The sequence below is a fragment of the Delphinus delphis genome, chromosome 20 (genome assembly GCF_949987515.2).
Source record: "Delphinus delphis chromosome 20, mDelDel1.2, whole genome shotgun sequence".
Taxonomy (NCBI): domain Eukaryota; kingdom Metazoa; phylum Chordata; class Mammalia; order Artiodactyla; family Delphinidae; genus Delphinus; species Delphinus delphis.
The window spans coordinates 44567876-44586021 of NC_082702.1; the positions used below are offsets into that span (position 1 = coordinate 44567876).

The 18146-nt window shown below is 50.6% G+C and overlaps 1 protein-coding gene across 2 annotated transcripts; it reads right to left on the reverse strand.

Moving 5' to 3' along the window:
• Positions 1 to 79: 79 nt before the first annotated feature.
• Positions 80 to 17932, reverse strand: DHX38 (DEAH-box helicase 38). Of its 2 annotated transcripts, XM_060000833.1 has the most exons (27): positions 17732 to 17926; positions 15345 to 15686; positions 14797 to 14984; positions 14035 to 14139; positions 13340 to 13487; positions 13078 to 13196; positions 12843 to 12919; positions 12240 to 12395; positions 11542 to 11703; positions 11225 to 11332; positions 10736 to 10848; positions 9132 to 9269; positions 8578 to 8764; positions 8247 to 8432; positions 7727 to 7867; positions 7283 to 7393; positions 7073 to 7189; positions 6800 to 6907; positions 6301 to 6413; positions 5374 to 5582; positions 5111 to 5265; positions 4551 to 4706; positions 4321 to 4455; positions 4005 to 4130; positions 3381 to 3476; positions 1839 to 1960; positions 80 to 550 (listed from the first exon to the last, which is right to left on the reverse strand). In XM_060000833.1, the coding sequence occupies exons 2-27, from the start codon at positions 15665 to 15667 to the stop codon at positions 466 to 468; spliced, it is 3684 nt and encodes a 1227-aa protein (XP_059856816.1). In that variant the 5' UTR covers positions 15668 to 15686; positions 17732 to 17926; the 3' UTR covers positions 80 to 465. The 2 variants fall into 2 exon arrangements, with proteins under 2 accessions (XP_059856816.1, XP_059856817.1); XM_060000834.1 differs by lacking the exon at positions 1839 to 1960 and having other exon boundaries at positions 17732 to 17932.
• Between the last annotated feature and the right edge of the window lie 214 nt (positions 17933 to 18146).

The window sequence follows — 18146 nt, forward strand, 5'->3', positions numbered from 1 at the left end:
GTCAGCGTTCTGCCTGTTCTCTAATGTGTGATTTAGGGCAGTCAGGGGAAAAGAAGAGTCAAACACAATAACATTTTACAAACAATAAATTTATTTCCAAATCCTGAATTATAACCAAATTATAATTCCCCCTAGGTCTATTGTGCTGTTTTACACAAGAATTTTAAAAAACATAGTCAAAGCCGTGTCATTCATACACCAAGTGTCCCGGGGACAGTTTATTTGAATACGGTGGGTCCGGCCACCTCTTGTGGTCCTGGCAGCTGCTCTGCGGCCCCACGCCTGCACCGAGAAACTCCCACCTCCTCCACGGCAGAGCCTGGCCGCAACAGGTGCCCCCAGGGCCATGATGTACACAAATGAAAGCACACAGATGAAACGGTTTTGTCGGCAGGCCTGGGCGCTCCAGCCACGGGGCTCATGACTCAACACCTGGCTCCCCTCCTCTTCAGGGACAGCATCAGCTCAGAGCCCAAAGCGGGCTGGTGTGCGGCGAGGGGTCATGGGTTCCCCTTGCTCTTTCCGACCTGGGGTGTAGATCTTTGTAGACCTGGAGACACAGAAGAGGGGTTAGGAATCGCACTGCTGCTCACTCCGGCCAGGACACACAGGAGGACGAGGAGCCTGAGGTCTTGCTGCTTCTGTGTGTGAGCAGGCTTTGGGGCTGCAGGGTCTCCGCCCCTAGCACACTTCCACTCCCCTCGCCTTCCCTATGTGTGATCGGGAGCAGAATGAGATAGCACCTCTTTCTCCTATCCACTGAGGCAGGTTATGAGATTTTTTAACAATTCCATTCATATCCCCTAGGTGAGCTCTGAAGGGAGTCTTCCCTCCACCTCACCAGGCCGCCACTCCAGCTGTGGCTGGGCTTTGTCCCCAGTTCCTGGAAGTATCTCTAGACCCTTGGAATTTCCCAAGGGACTGGAGTGTCTCTGTTACTCACGGTGGACCACATCTGATAGTTTATGCAAATGAGATGACTCAGGATGGTGGCTGCCCTGCCAGAAAAACCAACCTGTGAACAGAGGGCTGTGCTTTGAGCCTCGTGCTATCAGCCCAGACTCTGGGGAGGGAAAAGAGGTTGGAGACTAAGTCAACACATGGGTCCTGCCCAATAAAACTCTGGGCACCAAAGCTCCGGTGAGCTTCCCTGGTGACAATACTCTGTGTAATGTGCCAGGAGGGTAACATGACCCCAAGGACAATGGAAGACTTCACATCTAAGACCCTCTCAGACCTCACTTTATACATCTCTCCCTTTGGCTGGTTCTGTGTCCTTTTGCTATAATAAAACTGTAATATGTATAGTACTTTCCTGAGTTCTGCGAGGTATTCTAGCAAATTATCAAACCTGAGGGAGTCCATGGGGATCCCCAAATTTGTAACAAGTTGGTGAGAAATGAGGGTGACCCTGGGTACCCCCCAACTTGCAGGTGGTGACTGAGGTGAGAGCAGTCTTGCAGGGACTATGCCCTTCACCTGTGCAGTCTAACTCCAGGCACCAGGGCAGACGCAGGTGCCCAAGGCTCTCCTGGCCTTGCCTCTCCACTGTGATGTCCAAGCCCTAGCCTGTTGGTAAAGCTGTGAGACCTACTCTGCCGCTCCAGCCCACCTTGGGCCCCATCACAACATAACAAACAACGACCAGGAGTTGCAGCTCTATCACCACTCCTTGAAAGTATGTCCAAAACCCCTCCCGTCTCCACGTGACCACAGTCAACTCGTCACCAATTCACCTCTGCACATTTAACTTCTCTTAAATCGCGACCCTGCCTCAGGGCCTGGCCAGTCCAGCTGGTGGGCTCCATCAGGACAAGAGTCCCGAGACCACAGCTCACCTGACACTACCCAGGGGACTGCGCTTTTCCTGCTCCTGCCGCCGGGCCCGCAGCTGCTCCTCGGCCAGTGCCATCTCCTCCTCCATGGCAGAGGCTTCCTCTTTGGCCCGTCGGCGGTTCTCCTAGAGAAGGGAGAGGTACTGAGGTCACTGGGGATTGGCGGGTGAGGAGGGCCAGCCTGCACCCATCTCCCTGCTGCCAGCCAGGTGCTGGGTAGACCTTGCCAGCTCCCAAAGGCAGGGACACACAGCTCCCTGCCCCAGCACTGAGGCCTGCTTTGCTCACTGATCCAAGACAGACATTGGATGATTGAGTCCTCACCCTCTCATGCCTCAGCCCTCCACTCAATTTGCTAAGTGCTTACATGCTCTAACCAAGTTCATAACCATGCCAGGAAGTACAGGAAATAGAGAAGACATGACATCTGGCTGGAGAGGACGGACACAGGAAGATGTGTGCGGGCCCGGTGTGGGGAGGACTATGCTGAGAAGGGGGGAAGCTAAAGTCCACAACATTCTGCAGCCCTACCTCCAGCTGGTAGCCACCAGTGGACACCAAGACTGTCAGGAGACCGAGAAGTAGGTAGAGAATTTATAACGGAGGGTCTGGTGGGACCACTGAGCAATCTTAGTGTCTTCAAAAGTGGCACCACCAGACCTTATGTGCCTCCTGACTGGATCTAAAAGGAGGTTCACAGCACCACATGCATTTATGCATCCTTACCCGAAACAGCTGAATCTGAATCTAACCAAGGCTTTAGATTAATGACTAGCTTACAGAAAGCACACGGGATAGAGGCAAAAGTTAAATACGTTGAGGAAGGAATCAGCTCAAAACAGAACGTGGAACATTCTACAAGATGACCAACCTGTTTTCTCCAATAAGTCAATGCCATAAAAAATGAGTGGGGGCAGAGCTTGTTCCAGAATAAAAGACTTAATATATGTAATGACAAATTTCAATGCCTGGATCCAAATTCAAGCAAATCAATTATAAAAAATTATCTTTGGAATAAAAAAGGAAACATGAATAAGAAGTGGAGACTTTAGCAACGTTAAGGATTAATTCTGTTGAGTAAGATTTGCATGGAGGTTATGTTTTAATTTTTGAAAGTCCTTTTAGAGGCACATATTCAAGTGTTTACGGGTGAAAAAATATAATGTCTGAGGTATGCTTTAAAATATTCCAGGAAAAACCAATATGTATGGAGCGGGGTGGGAATAAGAGAAACAAGGTTGGGCAGAATGTTGATAATTATGGAAGCTAAGTGAGGAACTCGTGGCTCATTATACTGTTTCTGTCCACTTTTATGAGTATTTGGACTTTTCAATAATAAGTTGTTTTTTTTTTAAGGCTCAGCAGACCAAGCAAATGGAGTGCGTGGGGGGAGATCAGACAGACTAACCTGCCTGGATCACAACTTTTATGTTTGACAGGGAAGTGAAGGGAAGCCAGATGACGATGTGTCTTTAATACCAGGCTGAGAGGAAAGCGGATCCCAGAGACAAACAGATCCTCCATAGAAAAGCACAGGATCCTTACCTGCCGAGACTTTCCTGCCTGTTTCACGCTGTAGAACATGGGGCCCAGCTCTGCCAGCCACTCTCCGTCCACAGCAGTCACACACTGCATGTACTCCTGCAGGCAGAAGGGCCACAAAGCGGTGGTCACAGAAGGACCAATGCTTTGAGCTGTCCCTCCCAGAGCAGTTCCACAATTAGGAGCTGTATGGGAAGGGCCTACCCCTAGCCCTGTGAGGCTGAAAAAGGCAAGGGAAAACCGCAGACACTGGGATTCTAATCCCTTCTCCCATCCAAATTCCTCCATGCTTGAGAAAAAGGCCCCTATTGTCCAACAGAAAAGGCCCAGCCCCTCAGAAAACCCTTCTAACAACACCAAAAGGGCTTGCTTGTCCGCGGCAGCAAGTAGGAAACAATCCTGCTGGCACAGCCGAGGCCACTGAAATCTAGAGGTTAACTGTGTATCCATATAAACTTCCCCAAACCCCCAACTGAAAACCAACCTCAATTTCCCTGCAAGCAAGGCATGTGGCCTTAAGCCTCCCAAGCTCAAAACCCATCCCAGAAGGCGGCAAAGGGTTATTACAAAGGCCTGGCCCAGCCAAGTGGGCCTACAGTCATACAGGCTGCCTTGGAAAAGACTCACCTTGGTGGTCATGACCAACTCGTGATACACAATGTAGTCTGGGGTGTAGCCCATTCCAAAGAGGGAGCTGGTGGGGTGCAGGTGGCAGGGCATGCCTGTCCGGATATTCACATACTCCCCGATTCCCTACGGAAGAGATGCAACAGGTGGCTACATTGCAAAACACTGCACATCTGGGCCGCTACCCAGTCCAATACTGTCTTGACACAGGCTTTTGGGGGAAGCCCAGATCTGCAGGACTGTACAATGAGACAGGAGACCTCTGCCCTCGAAAGAAGTATCAGGCCCAGAGGGGCCATAGCTCCACTAGGCTCACCTTGAGCTTGGCTGCCTGGTGGAAATAGGCAGCACAGATACACTTTCTGACAATGTCCCAGTCGGTGCCACACGAGGCCAGGCTCATCCGCTGCTGCACCATGATGTCCTTGAGCTGAGCCCGCACCTCCCGGACCTAGAGCAGGACACAGGTAGACAAGGATGGAGCCCTCCTTCCCTGCATCCCAACCCTCCTCCCAATGTGCTGCTTGTCTCGACCACTGCCCCCACCTTCCGCATGGCCTTGGCATGGATGAAATGATCGTTACACCAGATGGTAGAGTAATTGTTGTTCTTCCACTGCAGGTAGACATTCAGGTAGGTCAGATGGTCACTCTCAGGGACTGCGAACTTCTCCCGGATTTGATCGCTCTCCTCCTCTCGGCCCTAGGAAGGAAAAAGGGAAGTCCAGGTCCAATGAGAAGAGCTATCTCACACTATCATCTACCCTCACCACAACTAAAAACACATCAACATAGTGCCCTGACAATATAGGAAAAATAAATTAGTTTACAACAAAATATTTATTCTAAAATGTGAGGGCTCAGGCACAGCCATCCTAGAAAAAACTGCAAAACATTCCCTGAGAACCATGGATCTTGCCCACCCCTTCCCCTACCCCAACCTGCTTAACATAAAACAGCAAAACCACTCTTTGGAAACTGATTCCTGCCCCTCCCTCCACTCTGTCTTAACAACACAGAGAGAAACTACTCCCCTCTCTCAACCTTCCCTGAGCCCATAACCTCCCGAGATCCCTGGGAGGAGAGGAGCCGGACAGCATCTCCCACCTTGGGCCTGTAGAAGATGGCTGGGACCGAGAGCATGGAGACGATGAGCAGGATCTCGGAGCTGCAGCCCATGTCACAGGACACGATGAGCATCTTGGACAGGGCCGGGTCCAGCGGGAACTCCACCATCAGCCGCCCGGTCGAGGTCAGACCGCCTGGGAGAGAGGAGCAAATCCGCACGGTCACTGGACACAGTGCCATAAGAGGGAGAACCCAGGCACCAGAGCCCACGGGGCCCTGCCCGGCTCCCGGGGCCACAGCACCTGTGTTGTCCAGGGCCCCGAGGATCCAGAGCTGATACATGGAGTTGAGCATGTTGTCCTCCGGGGGCGGGTCCATGAAGTGGAACTGCAGCAGGTCCTGCACCCCCAGGGACTTGAGCAGCAGCACCACGTTGGCCAGGTTGGTCCGCTGGATCTCGGGCACCGTGGTGGTCAAGAGCTCATTCTTGTAGGCGCTCTGGGTGTAGAGCCTGTGGTGGAGAAGACGCAGTCCTGACGCACTTCCCACCATGCTGCCCGGCTGAGCCCCTCAAATATGCCCAGCTGTCTACACAGGGACCAACACTGGGCTTGTGCACCCAGAAGAGGCAGTGCAGATGAGAGCCACAGGTAAGGAGGAGAAGTCCTCATTTCTTTCCCCCACCTCCCCCTTCCCCTTACAATCACGAATCTCCACCTACTCAAAGCTCAGTCCTGCCAATTCACCATTCTGCTGGAGTCTCCTATGTACTTGTTTCATTTCTGGAACCAGTGAGCCTGGGACTAGAATTATGGCTGGGGTTTTTTTTCTTTATATTTTTCTAGATTTTCTGAATTTCTATAGTTAATACATTATTTTTACATATCGGAACAAAAAAGAGAGAGAGAGTAATTGGAGGAGGAAAAAAAGAACCGGTGCTGTAATTTGTTCACATTTATCTTCTGGGAGGAGGCACACTGTAATCACTGGTCATCCGCTGCAGATACCTTCAACACAGGTCTTCCTAAAACCCAAGGCTGCTCAGACTTCAGCGCTGCCTGGGAAGGCAGCTTCTTCCACTCAGCAGCATGTGATGAGAGGACCAACAAGTGGCTGCCCCACCATTGGTTCCCAGCCTCAGGGATCACCTCTCTGCAGGATCACAGTCCAAGCCTTCCCACCCCAGCTGGGGCTCCACCCCAGAAAGCAGGCTAGCACAGGGCTCCTACCTGAAACACTGACCTGGGCCCGTCCTGCCGGCTCGCCCCGACCTCTGGTTGGCATTGGCCTGGCTGATGGGGTAGATCTGCAGAGCATCCATGCCAATCCTGGGGTTGAAGACCTAGGAGGGGACAGTAAGGACCTGACTAAGGACAGAGTGAGGGGAAAAAGGGAGGCAGGCTTGAGACAAAGACAAACCCTGGTTGCTACACATCACAGAATGAAGTGTCTTAGCGATGTAAGCAGCCATCTTTCGGAACCAGGAACCTCAAGAAATTTCCAGCTCCGCAATCTCTATCGAGCTATGTAAACTGTGTGTCTACCTCGAGTTATCACAAGGATGGAATGAATCAAGCACATGGCAAAACCAGCACTCAATAACCACCACCACCACTTCCATGAGCAATCGTCGTTTGAGGGCCAAGGACCCAGGGCCTGCCTTCCCACCCCCTTGGCTGAGTTAGCTTTGGGTGAAGGCCCAGGGCCCCGGTGCCTGTCTCCTCTTACCTTTAGTTTACAATAACCAGAATCGATAACAAACATGATGCCATCGACAGTCAGAGAGGTCTCAGCAATGTTGGTGGCAACAATACACTTCCGAACGCCATCCGGAGCCTGGAGCCGGACAGGACACTCATGGAGGGAAGGCTGTAGGCCTTCAGGTAGGAAAAACCCCACAAGGAGAAAAGTACACCCCACCCATGCCAGAAAAGTAACACCCTCCCTCTTGCCCTCCTTTGGGGGAGTCTGGGGGAATCCCAAGGTGGGGACCCATCTCACCTTCTGGAAGATTTTGGCCTGGAGGTCAGAAGGCAGCTGGGAATAGATGGGCAGCACAGCCAAGGCGGGCGCGTTCTCCAGTTCTTCCAGATGCTCCACAATCTGGTCTGAGGTCACCTGAGGGCACAGAGAGGAGCTGTGAGACACAGATCCCCCAGTTCTCACAGGAAGGACACACCCGTTCATCCCAGTCATGACCGAGGCACACACCTCGATGTCCTCTTGGCCAGGCATGAAGATAAGGATGTCCCCGGGGGCCCCCGACAGATGCACCTGCAGAGACTGCTTCACTGCGGCCTCCACATAATCCTCCTGGGGGGTCTGCAAACCAGTGAGGGACACCGTGAGAGGGAATGCAGGCCAAGCCCCCACTGGGAACTGGTGACCCAGTTCTGGTCAGGGGCTAGAGCCGACGAACTCTCAGGGCTGCCGCACCTGCAGACAGGCCTGATGGCCCTCCCTGAGCCCTGCACGTCCACTCCAAAGAAACAACCAAGCGAAACCTCCCCAGAGTGCAGCCCTTCGCCTCCAAGCCCTATAGCCGCAGGCTCCCAGGGTCCCCACAAAACCTCTCCCGACTCAGTGTGCCACTCCACATCCCCCAACCAGCTCCTCATCAAGGGTCAGGGCAGTTCCAAAACAGGGCCTCAGTACCTTGCTGAAGAGGATGTCAACAGGGAAGGTACGACCAGGGATATGGAAGATGGGGACATTCCCAAAAAAGGAAGCAAATTTCTCTGCATCCATGGTGGCCGATGTGACGATGAGCTTCAGGTCTGAGCGCCGAGCCACCACCTAAAAGAAGAAGTCAGTCAGAGGCTTCCCCACAGTTTTGGGACCCTTGGCTTCTGCCCTCCAGTCTCATCAGCATCACTACCAAATGAAACAGAAGTCAAAGCTGACGGATGGCTCATTAGATTCCTAACAATCCTGAACTGAATCCGTGGAGCCACAGCCAGGAGAACCACGGGTCACTCAGCTGAGCAAGAACAGAGTAAACCACCACCAGCTCTGAACCCCGCAGCCAAGGGCCTCAGGGGCAACTCGGCCTGTCAAAGACCCCCTCAGCTTCCCCAGGCTAGACCCCAGCCTGCCTGGAGTGCCTCGTCACTAACTCCTGGCAGGGCGGTGGTCCAAGCCCCACAGGCACAGAGGCTGGACCCGCAGCCCTCACCTCCCGGAGCAGCCCAAAGAGCACGTCGGTGTTGAGGGAGCGCTCGTGGGCCTCATCCATGATGATGGCGCTGTAGTGATCCAGGTCCGCTTCCCGGAGGGACTCTCGCAGCAGGATTCCATCAGTCATGTACTTGATCAAGGTGCTTTCTGAAGTGCAGTCTTCGAAACGGATGGCATAACCCACCTGGAGGCCAGAGAGACCGCTCAGAAGCTCTGGGCGCCCAGTCGCCCTTGCACACCCCGAGCTGGGTCCAGGCCTCAGCAGATCAGCCCAAATGACAGAAGCTACCGGGCAAGAACGACACAGCTCAGCGCTTGCGCCCACTCACCTCCTCACCAAGGTTGCCCCCCATCTCTTCACTGACTCTCTTCGCCACTGACATGGCAGCCACACGGCGGGGCTGGGTGCACCCGATCATCCCATAGTCCGTGTAACCGTCTTCATGCAGGTACTGGGTCAGCTGAGTGGTCTTACCACTCCCTGTCTCCCCAACCACGATCACGATGCTATTATCTCTGCAAGGAAGAGAAGATAAAGGGTGAATCGGCCCGAGTGGAAGGCCACCTCCTACTCCCACCTGTAGCTATCCAAGGAGCACGCCTGTGCAGGGAGGAGGATTTCCCTGGGAAAACGGTCTTATACTGAAACACCCTCTAAAAAGTGTGGAAGACAATATGGTTTAAACAAATGAACTAAAACAAAACGATGCCATCTTGCTTACTTCAAGCAGGGTAGCCCAGGGCACCCAAGTGAGGGGAAAAAATCCTTTCCCTTCTCCATCAGCTGTCATACCCAAAAGAAAAAGAGCTGCAGAGTACACACAGGAGAAAATGGGACACCTGATTCAACAGTGGAATCCCGACCCGGGGTGGACACAGTTACCTGATAATCGTGAGCAGTTCCTGCTGCACAGCAAAGATGGGCAGGTACTGCCTCTGCTCCAGAATAGACTTCTTCTTTGCGAATTCACTGCTGGCTTCGCTCTTTTTCTTCATGTGGTCTGCAAACTTCTGCTCTGTCCTGAGAACACACAGCAGCCTAAGCGCCCTGCACGGCTTCCCACATCTTCTCTCCTGACTGGGTTACTGCCCTGCTTCCTACACCCAGAAGTGAGCACTGCTTCAAATATGCAGTAAATCTTTGAGACGCCACAGCTGCCAGGTGCTGCTTATCTCCTCTGTCCTAAGGGACCAGACTGCTGTCTGAGAATCCATCGTCCAAAACCTGCTCAATGCCCCCAGGACACACAGCTGCAGAGGGCTCAGAGGAGCTACAGATCAGCGAGTGGCAAATCCTCTGCCCTGAAAGACTTCAGCCAGAAGAGAAGCTGAAATCCACAGGTCATCACCTTATATGGAACAACCCTGGGCAATGTCAGCACCACACTTAACAGGCTGAAAAGAGGAGTTGTGGTTACAGTCATGACCAAGGTCAGACTCCCTCCCACCTCTTGGTGGGACAGCAGAGTCCATAAGGCTTTATTTTTAAAGAACTGTGAGAACAATCCCACTTGACGTTTACCTACAGCTTCCACTGAAAGCGCTCAAGTATCCGACACACGTACATCCCCAGGCTGCAGAGCGAAAAAGGTACCAGTCCTACCTTACCTACATTAGTCTACAGTCTCCACCCATCCCTTCCCCAAGAGACTTTTCCTCCATCAGATTTGAGCCCACGCTCTGTCAAACTTCCTGTTTCTAACATCCCAGTCATTCCTGGTCAGCTAACAATTAACACCTATGGGATTAAATTAACTACAAACTAACAAGGGCTGATCAATAGCACCAACTTCTCACTTCTCACAGGGTTATAGAGAATTATTAACTCAGATGACAATTTTGTAGGATTTCAGAGTGTTCAATGAGATTCAGAAGGGACATTTGAGTTCAGCCACCTACACAATGAGGAAAGCCCAATAAGCAGTTATCCAACATCTGCTTAAATACCTCTATGAATGGGGAAGTCACTACCTGAGAAGACAATCCTTTCTATTCTCAAACCTCTACTAAAAATAGTTCTTCCTTAGATTGAACTAAAATCTAAGGGTGCAAAGCACACTTTCTCACACTGAGCATCTGAAAGGCACTCTGGCAGAGTGGCTAAGAGTGTGGGCTCTGAAACTAGACTGTCTGGGTGTGATCCGCACTCCACCATTTCTAGCTGGGTAACCTCAAACAAGTTACTTAACCTCCCTGGACCTCATCCTCCTCGCATGAAAAATGGGAAAGATTACACCTGTCCCATGGGACTGTCATGAGAATCCAATGACTGAATATCTGTGAGTTCTGTGGTGCTGCCTGGCACAGAAGAAGCTCCTGCAGTATCAGGGGCGACAGTAGGAATGTTATCTCAGAAAAGTCGAAAAGACCAGGAGGAAGGGACCAGAGACTCAAAATGACATCATTTTCCTATTGGTGAGTGACGAATCCTATCAGACCCCTTGAGGCCCCATCTTCAGAGACACCTGCTGCTGGCGAGACTCCTACCTGTAGTCCACTTTACCGTCCTCTGTCAGAGCTTTATCCGGCTCTTCCTCTTTTTTGACACCCATTATATCTCCCAGTTTGGTTCCAGCCAATTCCCAGTGTTTGTGTTGAGCCTGAAAAAGACACAAAAAGTCAATCTGCTCCATCCCGTGACACAACTGTGGTCCACGGAAAATCAGTCCCATCTGACAACAGGCTTCATCTAGCAGGCAGTAAGTTCCCACAAGGTAGCAGTGGCACCGAGCCGTGCCTCCCAATCTTATGTCTGAAGCTCCTGAGAAACCAGGCCCCGGATTATCTTAACTGAGGCCCTGGAGGAGGAATGCAATACCCTCCCACAAGGGCTGTTTCTTGCTCAATGAGTTTCCTCTAACTGCCAATAGGAACCCTACCTGTGAGGTGGAACATGATCTTTAAAAAGAAGAAAAAAGAAAAAAAAAACAAAAAAATAGGCAGATACTCTCTGGCCCTAGAAGACGAGAAACCAACCTTTTTGCGTTCCTTTTGCTCCCTGTGCTTCCGCACCGTTTGACTGCCTTTTCTAGCGATAATGGCCAGGTCAGAAGTGGCGTCCTTGACTGGAATCACAGGCTCTGGCTGCAGGAGGTTGAGGAAAAAGAGAAATTCTGCACTGACCATTAAACTCAACACAAAGGTCCACTTCGTACTGGCCCTGGTAAACGAAGGGTTGCTACCCTACCACTATCATGATGGGGCATTTTTCCTCTCCTTTCCTTTCTCTTTCTTTCTTTCCCCATTTCAGGCTTCTCTGAGCGTTCTTCTCTCTGACAACAGAGGACCCTCACCTGCTTGGTGAAGACGATGCGCCCGTCCAGAAAGGGAGGCACCAGGTTATGCACCATCAGATGGACCTTGGCTGCACTGTCCTCTTCAAAGTCGTCGTCCACCTCCAGCCGATGCACCACCCCGCTGGTGAGCATGCGGTTGGTCTCCCAGCGTTCGTTATCCTGTGAGGACACAACGGGAGGCCACGTTAAGACTGCAACTGCAAGGCCATCCTGAAAGGTCCCAGGTGAGGCCACGCAGAGGGTCCTGACAGAAGGGCCACAGGGGCTGCAGAGATGTCACGGGCCTCTCTACCCTGCAGCTCCTTAGACAGAAGAATCGCTGATCCCAAACCACCTGCAGTACTCTTCCCAGAAGCAACCCGTTGTATCTAAGGCAGAACCTCTATATGGATACACAAACGGTGACTGTCCCTGGCCCCGCTGAGAGACACAAAGGACACACCACAGAGCCGGGGCCTGACCTCCCAGTTCCCATCAACAGCACCCCTCCAGGAACTACTGCAGAAGACGGAAGTCATGATTTGGGTTGGGTTTTTCTTAAGTTACTGATAAGTTCCCTGCCCACCCCTCTGCCTCCAGAGGAATCGCTAAGTCTATGACTTCAGCAGCGGGGAGACAAGCTGTGCCGTTGGCAGGTGCATGTGACCTGCCGCTTCTCCAGCTGAATCTGCTCCACCTGCTGTGGGCAGCCTCACCTCATTGATCTGCCTCCGCTGAGCCGAAATGCGCTTCTGCTTCTGTTTGTGCAGATGCTGCTCCCGCCTCCTCACGTAGTCCTCAGAGGAGTAGGCCAGGGGGTTGTGGAACTCATCGTATCCCTCATCCATCATGTACCAATCCCGGTCAGCTTGCTGAGGCACAAGAGACAAAGCAATAAGAACAAGGCGCAGTTCGAGTTTCTGTGCAAGACGTGGCCAGAAGGGGAGGACGTGTTTGGTAAGAAGTCACTGGTGCAGCATAGCAATCCTCGTGAGAGACACAAGAGAGGCTGTAAGACGAGCCACCTAGAGGAGAAGCAGTTTACAGCACAGTCCACCATGACGGCGCTTCTTACGTTTACCACACGGTGGCACCAGCACACAGCCGGAAAAGTTAAGTCTGACCTGCATTTGGTGAGAAGTTTGACCACAGAGCCTTTGCCTGGAAAGAGATTCCATGGCTTCGAGACTGAACGTGGCTCAACGTCCGGTTCCACTACAGTGTAACCCATGACCCTTGTGCTCAGACACCCTCGGTCACCTACTCACTGACAGATGGCCACCACCCCTCATTCAGTCCCTCAAAGATGTAGTTTTTACCCTCTGGTCATCCTCCCATTGCTGCCGCTCCTCTTCTGTGTCGAATGAAATTCCTTCTTCGCCATCCTCACGTCTCCCTGCGGGAGAACACGTAGCAGGTCAGTCTGCACGGTCCCAGCTCATCCCCAGTGGCCTCACACAGACCTGCCGAGCAGCACAGCCCCAGCCCGGCTTTGCCCAGCCCCACCAGGAAAAGCGACCCTGCTTCCTGCTTCCCACTTCCACCCTGCCTTACCTCGGCCCCTGGACAGACGTGGGGTGGACCCCAGATGTCTTCTGTCATCGGCCCACTCATTGTATTTGTAGGATGGGGTTGGCAGAGGTGTGTCATCCGAGTACCTGCTCCTCACAGACCTGGGAAACAGTATAACCAGCCTCACTAAATAGTCACTAAGCTGAGATGTGTTCCCCAGCCACCATCTGCCCTCCCAGCCCCAATCACGCCCACCCTGTGCCGCCCACCCAGAGAACCTGGACTGCACCACCCAGAACGTCACCTGTCCCTATCTCGACTGGACAGCCGATGACTCCGCTCAGAATCCCGATAGGAAGGTGTTGGGGAGGGCGATTCCCACTGTGAGCGCTTGGAGGAGCCATAGCCACTGTCCTCCTCATCCCAGGTAGACCTTGAAGGGGTGGCTGCATCTGGGCCACAAAAGACACATCCACAGGGAACGCCTAAGACACGGCTACAGAGCCATTAGGTGAAAGTCAATTCACCAAATTTCTTTTACTATTTATAAACTTTGCACCTATTTGCAACGGATAAGATGGTTTTGACAGCTTTTAAAGAGATCTGAATTTTAATGTCCCAGTTTTCATCTGTGCTCATAACATTTTAAGGAATATCCAATTTATCTCTGCAATCACATCCCTCTTGAATGTACATATTTCTTTGTATTAAAACTTTCTTCTGCCCCTACTCCACCCACCCCCAGCTCCCTATTCTTTCCTACCATTTGGAAAACTGGCCACTCAGCAAACTGGCAAATCATGTTAAGGGAGCATATCTGTGTCCACAGAGAAGTCCACAGCCTTCCCAACTGAATCAACTGACTCAGAACCAAGTATTCCCAGAAATTCATGGTGAAATCAGGAATTCCAACCCAGTTCCACTGAGGATGAGAGTCACTCACCCTGCCTCTCATACACTTGGCTCTCTCAAACCACCACAAGCAACAGCTCAGACTACCTTTAGGCCGGTGTCGGGGGCTCTCAGGTTCGTTTCTTCTGCCGCTGCGCTCTGACCCTCCATCTCGCTCCGACCTGCTGCTGTGCCTGTTTCTATCCCGCTCATCTGTGAGGAGTCACCGGCAGAGCTTAGAAAACAGGTGTCCCATCCTAACTTCCACCCATCTTCACCCTAGAGAAAGGACAGGCCTCCCCACTCACTCACAGGTGCAACCTCACTGCTCTAATGCGATCCATGGGCTCCTGAAACTCACATATCCCCATTCTTTCAAGGGCAAAAATTAGTTACTGGCTAGAAAGTTTCAAACTCACAGTAAGTTATTTTCCTGCAAGAATTCAAAAAAGAGTAGTTACAAGTCTATAATGAATAGTTATTTAATAGTTACAAGCTACAGAAATCAAACAACACTGAGGAAAGCCAGTATTGGATTTTACATCTAGCTTTGATCCACAGCACCGTCCTTTTTCTCTCACCAACACTAGTGTCAACTGATTTCTCAAACATATTACCCATTTTCACCTTTATCACCAATTTTCCGGATAAAATGAGGACCACACACTCAAGCAAAGCAGCTATGTTGCAAGTAACAGCTCTTTTCTTAAACTGCCTAATCCCAATACCAACAGGGTCAAAACCAACCAGGCTGACATGAAAATGGAGTTCCCTAATTAACGGGTGTTATAAAAATTCCCACAACAGGAAAAGGCCGACATGTTAATTCAGGTGCTTATCAGGCACTAGGAACTCTGCTGGGCAGTTTACCTCTGTCTCTCTTGCGGTCACAGTCTCGATCCCTCGACCTCTCCTTCTTCCGATCCTTTTCTTCTTTGGACGAGGCGTAGACACCATGTTCCCGCCACTCCCGCTCTCTCTGCCGACTGCGTTCCCAAAACTCTTCACTCACACCACCAGGATGGGATGGAGTCTCTACCCGAGCAGATCGATAATGTCTGAAACAGGGAGGGCAGCTGGTAAAGGGCTTATCCATGGAAGAAAAACCTGCCCCAAACCTTTGGCCAGGCCAAATATGTGATCTGGCCTTTTCCACTTTATCTCCCTGGTACGGCAGGTTTGCATATGGCAACAACCGTAAGTGCTTCTAACCTCCATCATCTACTCTTTAGGTGCCTTTGAATCTTCCCCCAGATCTGAAGAAAATACCAATTCTTATCTAGCCTCAATGTTATAGAATCACAGTAAAATCATAAAGTCCTAAATGTCCAACAAGAAAACTGAGAGATAAACATGAGATGCTATTTTCTGGCCTCCGTTTTCATTCCCTTTGGGGCAGTCCACCCGAAGGCTCTTACCTGTCTTTCCGGCTACTGTGGCCAGCCTGGTCACTGCCCTCCTCCTCAGCATCCTTCTGGTCGTCCTTGCTCTCTTCCCAGTCCTTATAGGAAGAGATTCTGGACTTCTTCTTGTCCTCCCCATCATCCTTCTCCTCTCTCTCCCTCCTTTTCAGGGAAGCCAACAAGTCTAGTCCCAGCAATGAAGGGCGGGGAGCAGGGGCCTTGAAGACATGCTGCTCACTAGATGCACTTTTGGTCTTGAAAATAAGACCGCCAACCTGGGAGTCCACATCAGTGCCTTCCAATCGATGGATCGAGGCATCCTCGCTGGTGTCCTCCATGACAGGCTCTGGGATTTCTCTGGAAGGAAAACAAACCATTTGATATCAGACATAAGAAGGGAAAAGGCTTGGCTCTGCTACATCCCAGAATAACCGTAGGTATATGGATCTCTGGGGGGTTGACCTCCCCTCAAGATCAGAACTCCTTTAGTTACCTCTTACCAAGACCTGTCCATCGAGTCATCGACAATCTCAAAAGATCTTCCTACTTCCACCCCAACTCACGTCAGAAACAGATACACACACACACACACACACACACACACACACACACACACACACTCACACACACCAGGATCCAAGAGGGTATCATCCAGGCAAAAACAGACCTCACTAAGGGACACTTACTAGAGCATTATGGCATCTATAAAGGGAGTTTAGGGAAAACACCACTAGATTTTAAATCAGAAACCTCAATTAGAACCCAGGCTCTTGACATTTTCTACCTGCATGATTGTAAGCAAATAACTTAATCTTTGGTTAGGCATAATTTCTACACCTGCAAAATGGAAGTACTTTTTGCTCTATCTAATCCATGGAGTTATTGTGAGAATCAAATATGAAAGTGTATGTGAAAGCACTCTGTAACCATAAAAAGTTACATAAATGTCATCGTTACATTATTTCACTTGCTGTGCTCCAAGGTATTGATTTGGGTCCCTCACCATTTTTTTACACAAGTTCTTCGTCCTCTCCCTTCCTTTAAACTACAGATATAGCAGAGTTGTTGACGTATAAGACTACCATCCATGTGATCCATACTTTAATGAATTGTGTTTTGTAGAAAACACTTCTCTCACAGCAGTCGAAATCTATTTAGCAACATTCAAGTTCACCAAAAAAAAAAAAAATTAATGAGAATCACGAGGCTAGTAAATGGTATTTCTGAAAAGTAGGTAACTGTAGGATTTTCTGGCATTCAACTTATAACAAATTCCTCTTTACCTCCCACTATACACAATCTACTTATTCTGAGTGCTTGAATAATTTCCCTCATTCCAACAAGCCAGTAAAGCAAAGAACTGTCAAGGGATAGGGTACCACCAGAATCCAGAATGTTTCACCCAGCTCTAATTAACATACACAGCTCTATAGAAGAATATTGTTAAACAGACTGAACATATAGTATGAACAACAGTTGCATTTTTTAAAATGCCATCAGGCAGAAGAGAAAAGGGAAAGCTACCTATTGGTGACATCTGTATTCATGTGAGGAAATCTAAACAGGAAGGTAGGATTTGCATGTTCTGCTCAGTAGTCTGAACTAGAAAATATACTTCTAGAATGTCATTTTATGCAGGAGAGAGAACCTTGTCTGTCTTGTTGACTGCTTTGCCCAGTGCCTAGCAAAATAAACGTTTGAGGAATAAATGAATGAATGAGTTTAAACTGATTAAAGGAAACAGGGAGCCAGAAATTTCTAGGGACAACAAAGAAAGATGCCAGCAGCACAGGAAAAGGAGTCTGACAAACAGGTCAACTAACAGCTGAGAAAAGTAAATAAGAAGCTAAGTGTTGGCTTGTGAAGAATAATTAGTGGCAAAGAAGCCACAAGAGGTACAAGAAAAATAATGAAGAAAAAACTGGATACATTCATTCAACAATTACTGAGTGCTTTCTGTGAGCCGATCGCTGTTCTGGGCATTAGAGATAAAGAAGAGAACAAATCAGACAAAACTCCCGACCTTTTTGGAGCTGACATTCTAGTAAAAGATATCACCTGGTAGAGATACCACTGTGACAGAGAAGAGGAAGACAAAAGGAGCCCTGCTGGGCTCGGTGTCCGTCTGGGAGTGGACTAATAGGAAGTGAGCAGGGTGACCCCCCGGGCAGCATCCCTGGACTTCTGCGAGGCCAGGCCAGGAAGCTGGATCTGACCTGAGCAAGGAGAAAGGCCGGTCTTGCAGGACCTAGGCAGCATCCCTAAGGTGAGTAACGCAAGTTGGGTGACAGGGACAAGACTTTCCAAACCTGGGCCCGAACCTGAGCGAGGGGCCGATATCCGCCGCTTGGAGCCGCCACGATTGGCGAAGAAAAGGTCGGAAATGAAGAATGGACACTCACCTCACCAAGCCCGACTCTCGGGACCTTCTGTCCCGGATTCTGGGGCGCTGGCGCAGCCACTCCTCGCTCAGACCGCCTCAGAGAGCCAATATCCGCACCTTGAAAGCCGCCATTATTGTCCCATAAGACTTTGCGCGGCCCCCTCTATCCGTCCAAAGATACCATCGAGAGCAGCCCGAAAAACGCCCGTTCCTAGTGCGGGACAGAACGCTTACAAGGCTAGACTGTCTTTCTCTGCGGCTCTGATCAGAGGCACTTCCGAGTCTCCTGACGACCAATCACGCTTAGTCTAAGAGGCGACGCCCCGCCTCTAGGTGGAATGTGGGAAGGAGAAGTTAAAGAGATCGGTCATATTTATAGCGGCGGAAGTGACCCTAGGGCTTCCGGTCAGGGCCAGGGAAGGTGGGCGGGGACT

Bases quoted from the DNA above. Each gene is read 5' to 3' on its own strand.
- DHX38 (XM_060000833.1), bottom strand. From the start codon at position 15,667: ATGGAGGACACCAGCGAGGATGCCTCGATCCATCGATTGGAAGGCACT. The intron at 14,140-14,796 runs GTAAACTGCCCA...GACTCCTCACAG, and splicing joins TGACCGCAAGAGAGACAGAG to ATGAGCGGGATAGAAACAGG. The intron at 7,394-7,726 runs GTACTGAGGCCC...ACTGGTTTGCAG, and splicing joins TTGACATCCTCTTCAGCAAG to ACCCCCCAGGAGGATTATGT.